The sequence below is a fragment of the Frankliniella occidentalis genome, unplaced genomic scaffold (genome assembly GCF_000697945.3).
Source record: "Frankliniella occidentalis isolate FOCC.00 unplaced genomic scaffold, Focc_3.1 Scaffold147, whole genome shotgun sequence".
Taxonomy (NCBI): domain Eukaryota; kingdom Metazoa; phylum Arthropoda; class Insecta; order Thysanoptera; family Thripidae; genus Frankliniella; species Frankliniella occidentalis.
The window spans coordinates 539,021-549,870 of record NW_026267274.1 but is presented as its reverse complement, the minus strand read 5'-3'; the positions used below and the strand labels follow the sequence as shown (position 1 = coordinate 549,870).

Sequence of the window (10,850 nt, the reverse complement as noted above, 5' to 3'; positions counted from 1 at the left end):
CCCCCCCTCCCGCCATGGCGTGCGCGTATACAACAGATGCGCATGGTAATTGCAAATATTTTAAAGTGCCATATAACCACGCCGCGCCGCCGCCTTGATTTTCCCCCGGGAAGGAACGGTAATCATCACCCGCCGTCGCGTCCTGCTATGATGATGCCAGCCCAGCTTCGCGTATAGATCGCGTGAAACTTACCGAGAAACAGTGGCGGGCTGAGGCACGTCTGGTCTGAGGCCACCAGCGCGCGCATGGCCGCCTTCACGGCCTCGTCGGGCCTGGAGCACGTGTCTAGGATGCGGCAGCCTGGAGAGTAGCGGAGCAGAGCGGAGAGTGAGGAAGTTGGCCGAAGGGGGGCACAATCATAAACACTTTGAAGGCAATTGAAAATTTATTTTTCGTGTGTCTCTTTTTTGCTGCTTCTGCTGCCGTTTGTGCTAAAAGACATTGTGGAGGTCGGGGTTGGGAAAATGTGACCCACACAGTAAAGTTTTTCGGCCGTTTTCTTTTGTTTGTTTTTTTGCTTTGTTTTTCATGGCGGCTACATTTCGACCATATAATCATTTACTGGCCCCTCATGTTTGAGCACAAAGTTCCCCTCGCGCCATGACTCGCGACTCGAGCAGGCCGCCGCCGCCGGCCGTTCCTCCCGCGACCCCGCGGGCCTCTCTCCTCTCCATCAATCACCGAGCTCTGCCTCGGCTCTGCCGGACGGGACGGGACGGACGGGCCACTGCGCTGGATCATTCGAATCAGCGCGCCCCGGCCCCGCCCCACCCGCCGCGGGTCTATTACAGAGAAAACAACAAATTTGTCGTAGATACCGTTCCTGCACTGCAACACGACACGACAGAACAAAAGCAAAAACGCTTTGCAACGTCGTCGTCGCACGCGCGTGCGTGCCCCGCACCCGCGCCTCCCGAGCCCCTGGCAGAGGGCGGGTAGGCCACGCCGTCCGGCAGCCGTGCGTGACGGGACGGCCCACCCGTCCCCTGCCAGGCGCTAGCGTAGGCAACGCGCCCAACATAAGCTGAGGTGAACGAAGATATGAAAGCAATCATACACTGTGCACGGTAAAAACAATTCCTTAATTTGTTAAGGAAAAGGGGAAAACTTTGAAGAACTCTCCTGGTTTGACGAAAGCGCGAAAACCCCTCGTATTTCGAGAAAGTCTCCTCAAAAAATGTGAGATTTTTCCTCAGTTTTTGAGAAGATTCCTGAAAATCTGAGGCGAGATTGGAGGACGCTTTCTCAAAGTTTTCCCTTTCCCCTCAAAAAATGAGGCATCGTTTTTACCTTGTGGAAAATAATAGTTTAAAGCAAGGTCACGCGGGACTATTTTCCACTATATGCCGTAAAATTACAATTTAAAATTGAAAATTTACCAGCACTGAGCATCGACTTGGATATCAACAAGCTGAAGAATGGACTGTCGCAAATTCACAACATATTTTGCAAATGATAGGAGAGGCCTATATTTTTTTAAATAGTTAGAGAGAGAGAGAGAGAGAGAGAGAGAGAGAGAGAGAGAGAGAGAGAGAGAGAGATTAATGTGTGGTCAGTAAACACTTGTCGCACTTACTGATGGAGATGCCCTCGCGGCGCAGGTCCCTGTTGACGCGGTCCAGCGCGGCCCTGAGCGCAGCCTCGAGCTGCGCGCCCCTCAGGGACGCGGCGCCGCAGCCCGCGCCCCGGTGCAGCGGCAGCAGCGCGCCCAGCAGCGCCTCGCCGTCGCGCGCCTGTCCGCACTGCGTGAGCGGCCCGCGCGCCGCGCCCGCGCACCCGCACACCAGCGCCACCAGCACCAGCCACATCCTGCGAGCACAAGGGTTGAAAGTCTAAGAAACTTGCCGAGAGAAAATAATTACGAATTTTTCCGGAAAAAACAACCTTGTCGATCATGCACTGCACAAGGAGGTGGCAGTGGCACGCGGCCAGGACCATTTGGCAGGTTCAGCTTAGTGCCGCTGACCACTCTATGGTCAGTATTTCATGTTGAATCACAATAAGCGGCTCTCAATGCTGGAAACTGTCAGTGTGTCTGTCATGTCATGGAATTCCACTAGTCGGTGGTTCTCAGGCACCGTTTGCACTACCCAGGGGCGGCTTTCGGAGGTCCCTATTGTTTCGATACCAAAGGGCATGCAACCCCCCTCCCCTCCCCCCGTTCAACCCCATGGGCCACTGGTATAATGCAAGCAGTTTGGTCGAGTTTGCCGTACTTTGTGAAAGTTTTGCGTTCATTCTAACGAAGGTCTTCAGGGGGTCGCTCGCAACAGGCTGGAACAGGTGGTTGATACCCCACCCATTCTCGCAGTAATACTACTGTACCGTATGCGCGCGTGTGGGCAGGTTGCCGATTCGCTCGGGGCCTTAAGGCACCGTGGTCCGCGCACTGTTGTATATCCCCACTAAAGTTTGCAAGTTGCGTAGCATTTGGTGGCTATGTAATACAACGGATTTTCTTCGTATTGCAAAAGCTTCCAAATCCTGACTACAAAGCAGGAAAGCAGCAAAGCATTGCTATGCAAGTTTTTACCTACGTGCGACGATGGGCAAAGCCACCGGCACACCTGCCTGTCCGCAATACAGTATAACAAACGGGGTCAGCCACCTAGCACATTGTAACAGGGGTGGATGGGGGTGCACTGAGAAAAGCGGTTTGTCCTAAAAACTAAAAAAGGGTTGAATCAAAGAAAATTTACTCGCTCAAGCAAAACATTTGATCAAGAATTCGAAAATAAATATGACCAGGTCGATCACACCTTTATCACCATGACTAAATCACGTGATCAGGGCGACCAAATTTGTCTTACGCAAGTAAATCTATTTCCTGCTGAGTTTTTCTACCCTCAGCAATTCGCCTAAAGAGCTATACCAGCGTTGACTCGCGACTCGCGAACACGAAGAGACCCCGTCTATTGTCTAGCTGAATAAAACAAGATTTATCTCCTCCTGAGCTGTTGTCAACAAAGCGCAATTGCGTCAAGCTCCTTGGCCCCCACTTTGCTCTTCTGACTCGGGGAGTCCTCCTCGATCCTTTACAAAAGACGCTATTTTATTATTATTATTTTCGCATCGCCTCTCCATCATCAACCAATACTTTCCCCTCCCCCTCCCCCTTTTCTGGAGACCATTCAACAAGCCTCGGTCTCGGCCTGGCCGGCTGCTTGTACTTATTCTCTGGACCATCACAAACCTTTTTTCCACCTCACAATACGACCGCTGATGTAGAAACGCAAATCCTCTTTCTTCTTTACCGTGCGTACTGATCTGACTAAGCTCCGGCGCGGGCACCCGGCCAGCGCCAGCAGCAGGCGGGGGGGCCGCAGGACCCACTCGACAGGACCCACCTGCGGGCCCGGCCCTGCGGTGGGCCTGCGGGCCAATAGGATGACGACCCTATTCGTGCTGTAAGCCGCGTGTTGTTTCGCGAGTCGCCCCTTTATCCGGCGGATCACACACCTCCACACGGCTATACCCCCACCTCCCCTCTCCTCCCCGCCGCTGGCCCCACACCCCCCAAAGGCCATCCCTTTTCGCTTCTTTTGCACCCCCTACCTCCTGGCACCCCGGGCGTGTGTTCTACATTAACGGCCTCTGTCAAATCGAATGTCACGAATCGAATTATCGCATACCGATGGCCAACCTTTGTGGACGAATAACTAATAATCACGACTGCAGACAAGGCTTTATATTGCGATCCAAAATAAAATAAAATGTGATGTGCTTTTGAATTGAATTACGTGTGTTGGTTTGGCTCAGGTATTTCAAGTCTGGCGGCCCAGCTTACTTTCTCTTCACACATTTAAATGATTTATCGTTATGTATATGGATGAAAAGTGATCTGGGGAAACACCAGAAATTACGGCCTACGTCAGTACCTGCAAATCCCATACTCGCACAGTGGAGAAAGGAAAGGCCAGTTTGTTCGTCCTCACCTGCCGCTGTTGTTGTTGCTGCTAATGTTGTTGTTGTGCGCCTCCAGCTTACGTTTACAACGACGTTGGCCCATATCTCACTGGACCAGCCGCACGACCATGCCGCGAGGACGCCCTCCTTCACCCGGTTGGGCGCATCACTGCTGTACCACAGGCACACACACACACTGTTCCAGCCACCACACCACTGCACCGAAGTCCGCGCGCACTCGGTTGTGTTTCACTGCACTCGCCGCATGGACAGACACATTTCTCTCCAGACACGACACAACTGCTTCGTTTTCCACACCGTCGCCCCAGCACCACCACCACCACTATGTCACGGAAGCTCCCGCGCGTCGGACGCGGGTCGTCGTCGTCGAGAACCTCCTCCCTCGCGGCGCAAAACGGCCGTCGTCACCTCGCCCTGGCCCAGGCTGGCGTCACTGGTGCCGCGCGGCGCCGTGCAGGTAGGCAGCGCGCCTTGACAGCCCGGCCGGCAGTGGGCCCCGCGCCGCACGCCGCCGCTGGCCCCCGCAGCAAGGGCCACCCGTGGGGCTTCCCTGCTGCTAATCACATTCCCATTGGGCGGGCCCGGGCAGCGCGGCGGTATGGGCATATCAAAGTATACTGAGCAGCGAACCGACTGCAGGGCCAAAGTCTTAGTTCACTTAGTGCTCCGCACCCACTGTTATTTAAGGAATGTGACGTCACACTCGTTTCAATGTGAAACGTGTCACATTCGTTTGAATATTGTGTCACATTCATTTAAACGTGACATCAGGTGAATTGATGCTCTAATGGCGCCAGGCTTGGCCGATTCACGTTCAAACGAATATGACACAACATTCAAATGAACGTGACACGATTCACATTGGAACGAATATGACGTCACATTCGTTATTGAATAACAGTGCCACTGTGGGAAATATGTGTCCCCATCACTGTGAACTAGTTGTGGTGTCTTGTGACGTCAAAATACTGGCGTTCTTTCAAGGACTCCAATTCTTATTGGCGTCTCAAAGACCCCCGAGAAGAAGAACGTCAACATTTCGATGAATCCATGGGACAAAGGCGGCGCTGAACAGAAAGACGCATCAGAACAGGGTCGTTTAACAAACAACGGATCTGCTTTCCGCTGAACTTGGCATGCTAGGCTTTGGTGACCTCTCACTCTTCTTAGAGATGGCGCATGGCGTTGGGAGTTGGATCTTTTTACGCATGATATACTAGATGCTGACAATTAAAATGGAATCCCTCCAAAAACAGTACAACTTTTCTTTGACGAGTGAGGGGTCTCCAAAGTACGACCCGGTCCGACAATTTTGTCAAGTGACTTCTATAAAGTTGCGCTGAAATGTCTTTGTACCGTGATGGTAGAGTTCTTCATTGTCACTGTAGATTTTTAATAAAGAAGTGAGTACTCGAAAAACAAAAAGAAAAATCTCTCGTTCCTCGTCTATGAAAACGTACCATCCTGCCTGCCTACTTCAAAAGCCAGAGCAAAACATCATGAAGTTTGCTCACCGAAATTTCATAGAAGCTGTTTACGCGGACTCAACAGGCCCAGCCTGGCTTAGGTCAGCCAAACACCACGGAAAGCTGACTGAAAATATCGATGGAGAGGGGGCGAAGATGCTTTCCTTTCAATATAAGCGTTTTTTAGTGGCAGTAGCAGTAGCCGGGGGTGAGCCTGAACGATGATGAAGGGGTGGTCGGGGTGGGTTGGTGGCGGGCCGGGAGCGGCCTGGGGGCAGGGCAGGGGTTAGTGGGCGGCCTAAGGCCGGGGGCGGACCGAGGCGGGCTGCGAGGGGAAGGCGGGCCGAAGAAATGCGAGGAAGCTCATTGGGAGGTCACCTTCCTTCGTGTCGAACACGGCCGTAAAGTGAGCGGGAGCGGACTGGCCATCGGGCGCGGCAGGGCGCGGCAGGGCGCGGCCATGCGCTATGCACGCGGCCCTTCGCCACCCGCCCGGCGCCAGGTCCCCGGTGGTCGGCGCTCGCCGGCCGTGGCGGGTACGGGCCGTCACTTTGCCGCCTCCTTGGAAACGATCGCACGTCTTTGTGTGATGCTAACCACAGAGAGGCACGGCGCGGGCGTCTCCTCCTTGGAGCACGCCATGTCCGGCAGCATGCACACCGACGGACACGCACGCACACTCCCTCTCACTCCCACCGCGTTCTGCCCGTCTCCCTTTGCGCGCCGAAGCGCACTAAGTGCACTCTACTCCCGTGGCCACCCGAAGCCCCATACCAATACTGACTAGAAGGCTGCGCCCTTCCCCTCCCGCCCACTTCCTCCCTCAATCCACCCCTTTCGCTATCACACACGGTCACCCAAAGCGTCAAAGGGTCAACGGAGGGTGATCAGGGAAATAAGGCCAGCTATGGTGGCGTGTTACCTTCGTGTGGCGTTGTCGGACAAAGGTCACGAAGTTTATGTGCTCTCCTTTCGAATCATCGAGATGGCCTTTTACGGAAGACGCAGAGCAACGGACCCAGAAAAACGGACAGCTTTAGCAAGCAACCACCGCACGGTTACTTCAAGCACAGCCAATGAAGTGATGATTTAGGCAACATTAAACATGTACGAGAGAACTATAATCTATGTCTGTCCCTGACAACAATTGTATAATCGTTTACTTTGTAACCCAGATTATGGTTGTCTCTGAAGTAAGGTGGTGGCTAGATCTCTCCACCTCGCTGGGTGTGACATTTAACTTGACTTATAATGCCGCCCCTGGAGGGCAGGGGCGTGCGTGAGAAACCATTACACCTAGGTGGTGGCGCTACGCGATGTGCTACACCCTCTAGCCCTCTCGAGCCGCACCCCCAAATCTTTCCCCGCCGCTCATCCTCGCGGCCTCGGGCCCCGGCGGCGCGCTCCCTGTGCGGCGGCGGCGGAACCGCTGACGTGAGGCTTGGCCTGCTGAATAATTCTCTTGAAGTGGTGATGGCTGATCAAGGGGTGGGGGCGGGGGGCGGGGAGATCAGATCGGAGCTCTGCGGAGCGAAGGGGTCCATGGTTGGCAATGACCACCCCTGAGAGACGGACGGACCGGTGAGGCGAGGGAAGGGGGTGAGGGTGTAAGCAATTCGTGTGTTTGTCCCTTCGAATCCGAAACGAACGGCGTGGAGTTCGATACGAAGCGTGTCAAGGAAAAAAGAACCCGAATAATTTGACCCTTTGATATATACGGCACGCTACGCTGCAGGGCTTCCGTCTGTTACTGTCACTCAGTAAAGACGAACATGCTGACTGGGTAACTGCCACCGTCCGACGTTTCTGTGCCACAGGCTCCGTTCGTGTTAGTATAGTATTACAAACTGTCATTATGAGCATGCGAGTCGATTTTCGTGTTTCGCGTTGCGCGGCGTTGACGTGTGAACTTGTGGTGCTTGGAGTGGGGCGGCGCGGGGCGGGCGGGGTGGCGCGGTGTGGGTGGTGGTTGCACGGAGTGGCGGGGTGGTGGTGAGGAGTGTACCGGGCGCTGGTGTTGTAGGTGCGGGATTATCACGACTGTTCTTCTCCCCCTCCCCCCTCCCGACCTGGCCTCGCCCCCGGGACATGTTCGCTGGCGCGCTTGCTTTGGTAGCAGATGGACTTGATCCCTATGAAGGGCAAGGCCGAAGGGTTGGTGTCAGGGCTGGGGTAGCGCGGCCGACCTGCCAGCCGACCCAGTGCCGGCTGGTGTGTACTGGTGCGACCTACAAGCAAACCACCGCCCCCCCCCTCCCCTTTTCCCATCCTCCTCTCCTGCCTCCCCTTCGCCCCTTTCCCGCCACAACGACATCACCGTGTGCACAATTAGAGTAACTAGAGGACAATCGGGCCGCTTGATCACTTCCTTATTAACTTGGGGCCACAACCAACTGGACCCTGGGGGGCCCATAGGGAGAGGGGGGGGGGGGCGCTCGCCTAACCCGGTGTATCCTCGGCTCGCGTGTCGTGTCTCTACGAAACATCTCCGCGCACTAGTGCACAAGTGCACTTCGCAGAGTCGTGTCATGTGTGTCACACCACCCTATCGAATCTTTTCGGCCCTGGAAAAAGAAAGGATCTATTTCCTCGTCCAGTAATAGTAATACTACCTCTGCGGGGGTCTTTCGCGATTATTTCACCTCCTACTTCGCACTCTTTCACTTCAAGCGTTCGAACTTATATTTCGCAAATGATTCTCCCCCTTGGCCTGATACGACATTTTTCGACTAATCATCCGATTTGCAAGGCGCCAAGATGGCGAGTGAAACAGAAAAATACCTAGCCGTGCAATTGCAATGCAGCTGTATGATGGATGTCGTGTTGAACGTGCTCTCGTTTGGGAGGCCGGGCCGCGCCGCTGGGCTGCCCCCGCAGGCGACACGACACACGACGCGCTCTGATATATTCAACCACATCAACAACTTTCCAATCCGTTTAGGGCGGCAGCCCCTCTCTCTGCGGCAGCCGCCTGGCCAGCCCTCTGGCACGCACGCTGCATAATGCGCTTAGGGGTCCCTGCCCTTACGGGCCAAGGGCTGCCAGCCAAGGGCCTCGCGCAGCTGCATGCGTAAGACCACACACCGGAAGGTGTGCAGGTGAGTGAAAAAGATTCACACGCCTGCAGGTGTGTGACAAAAGTGTTCACATGAAATTCTCACACCTAAAAAGGTCGTCACTAAATCTCTCCCAGTAACGACCAGTAGTCTACAGGTGTGTGTGAATGTTTGTTCGTGCTCCTGCATAGGTGTCGTGCGACATTTTTAGACTAGGATATCCCGTGCGCAGGCCCGGCAACAACTTTGTTGTTACCAAAACGATATGTTGTCGTTACGGAAAGAAATGTTATTGTTTGAGCGGAGGCTGAGCACGGGAGGTGTTTCCGGGGCGGACGCAGGGCCGGGCGGCGCCGGGCGCCAGCAGGCCCAGCCATGCGTAAGGCGCGGCGGACACCAAGGCCGGAGGAGACAATAAGAAAATGTGTGCCGGGCGCGTCGTGTATGAGATGTGGCGGAGCGGTGACGGGCTGAGGACAGGGCCGCGTCCACCAAGAAGGCTATGGGTGCTGCCGGCGATCGACATCGCTACACTCTGGAAAAGGACAACTTTGTATTCAGTGAGCATGCGTTTCTTGTGAAGACCATCTCAAAAAGACGCAAATTTGTACCTGAAAAGAGACAAATTTGTTCTATTTATTTGAGATGTGCTGGTTACAAGATTTTCGTTTCCCATTTAGATTATCTGACATTGGATCACTTTTTACTCCTTTTACTCACATGCGACGGAGGCCTCGAAACGTCTTGCATTCCTCCCGACTCCATGGGATACTAGGCCAGCGAGCTTACAAGAATAATGCAAAGGCAGAATGTAAAATTATCGCAAAGAGGTGGCCGCGATCACAAGATGTAATCTCAATTTGTCCCGGTCGCATTGACCTCGTTTACCGATAAATGCCAGGAAGGCGAGCAAAGTCAGTGGAGTTGGCTTTGCCCGCGCACTGAAAGGAAAGGGGGTTCCGCCTCGAGACGGTCGGATCCTCCCAGAAGAGTATCTCTGCAATAAAACACCTCGTCCAAAAGCCATGCTCCGCCATGCTCGGCTCGGTCGGGGACGCCGCTTTGCCCTCGCCTGTGATCCGAGACTCGCCGGGCGAAAGGGGAGACTCTCTGTCTGCGACAGAGATCGCGACGCGCCGGGGGGTGGCTGCTGCTGTGGCAGCGAGGCTGCTTGTGTACGCGGGACTAATTAACCAGCTGAGCGAAATTCATATGGGATGCAGAGTATGGTATTTGCACATGTCTCTCGGTGTATTGCACTCTGGACGCTGGCTCAGTCAGCTCGCCCCGGGGTGTGGCGCGGGACGGTGGCGCCGCGGGCGGGGGATGTGCACGCACGCTAATGACCAAGGACCACGTTGTTACCATGAACAGTTTAGATAGGATGTTGTAAGTAGTGACTAGAGACGTTCTGCTTGGTCAAAACGATGTGTGACTATTTGAGAAAAGGGGGAAGATTTTGTGGAACTCCCATGTTTAAGAAAAAAAACCTCCATCAGAGAACATATTTTATGAGACTCTCAAAATCGGAGAAGTTTTCCCCCAAATATGAGAGTTTCTCTAAGTATTCCCTTTTCCTTCAAAAAGTCAGCCATTGCTGCCGTGTGCACTGGAAACGCAAGTGTGTGAATGTCGATCACTTGTAGGAGTGTGAATAACCATTCGTACACTTAGAGGGGTAAAGGTGTGAATTTATTCTGGAAATTCACACGTTTACCCCCTGAAGTGCACAAATGGATATTCACTCTCCTACAAGTGTGTGACATTCACACACTTGCGTTTCCAGTGTGTAACCAGCGCTGCACATTTTTGTGACCACATAATATCCAGACATTTTAAAGATCACACCTTTTTTTGACTTTTCACCTGTGTCTTATTTCACCTGGATATGGCATGCATTGGTCTCAGTAGCGTTCTTTATTCTATTGATGTGAACAAACATTTAACGACTGCCCTGATCCCTGATGGGCCGCTGGAGGACGACTGGATGTCCGCGAGCATCCAGAAGTGCATCCATTCCATCCATTTTGGCCGTTTGCCCTCCTTCCATGTCTCCAACAATATCCATTGCATCCGGACTACGGATGCCCTTTTAGAACCAAATCCAGACGCATCCACGCTGCTCCCCGTTCATCCAGTGCTTCCACCTGCATCCGCGGGGTATCCAATACAACCAGAGGTCCATCGCCCAGGTGCATCCAGACACATCCGTGGCATCCACGAACTCACAATGGGTTGACGGAATCTACGTGGAATCCTGTACATCCAGGCTATCTACAGCGGCTAGCGAACACCAGCATCCAGACGCTTCCAGAGCATCCATAAAGACTTAAGACTCAGTGATTACAGCGTCCAGGTGCGTCCGCTTACGTCCCCTGTATCCAGACGGTAAACACGACG

General features: G+C 53.8%; 1 protein-coding gene across 1 annotated transcript in view; it reads right to left on the bottom strand.

The window, feature by feature from the left end:
* LOC127750177 (uncharacterized) overlaps positions 1–4,438 on the bottom strand; it is a 20,352-nt gene extending 15,914 nt beyond the window's left edge. Inside the window, exons 1-3 of the mRNA XM_052271046.1 lie at positions 3,937–4,438; positions 1,578–1,810; positions 194–301 (exon numbers count right to left, since the gene is read on the bottom strand). Of these exons, the coding sequence (XP_052127006.1) occupies positions 194–301; positions 1,578–1,810; positions 3,937–4,010 (415 nt within the window). The 5' untranslated portion in view covers positions 4,011–4,438. The remainder of the gene's footprint in view (positions 1–193; positions 302–1,577; positions 1,811–3,936) is intronic.
* Positions 4,439–10,850: the final 6,412 nt, after the last annotated feature.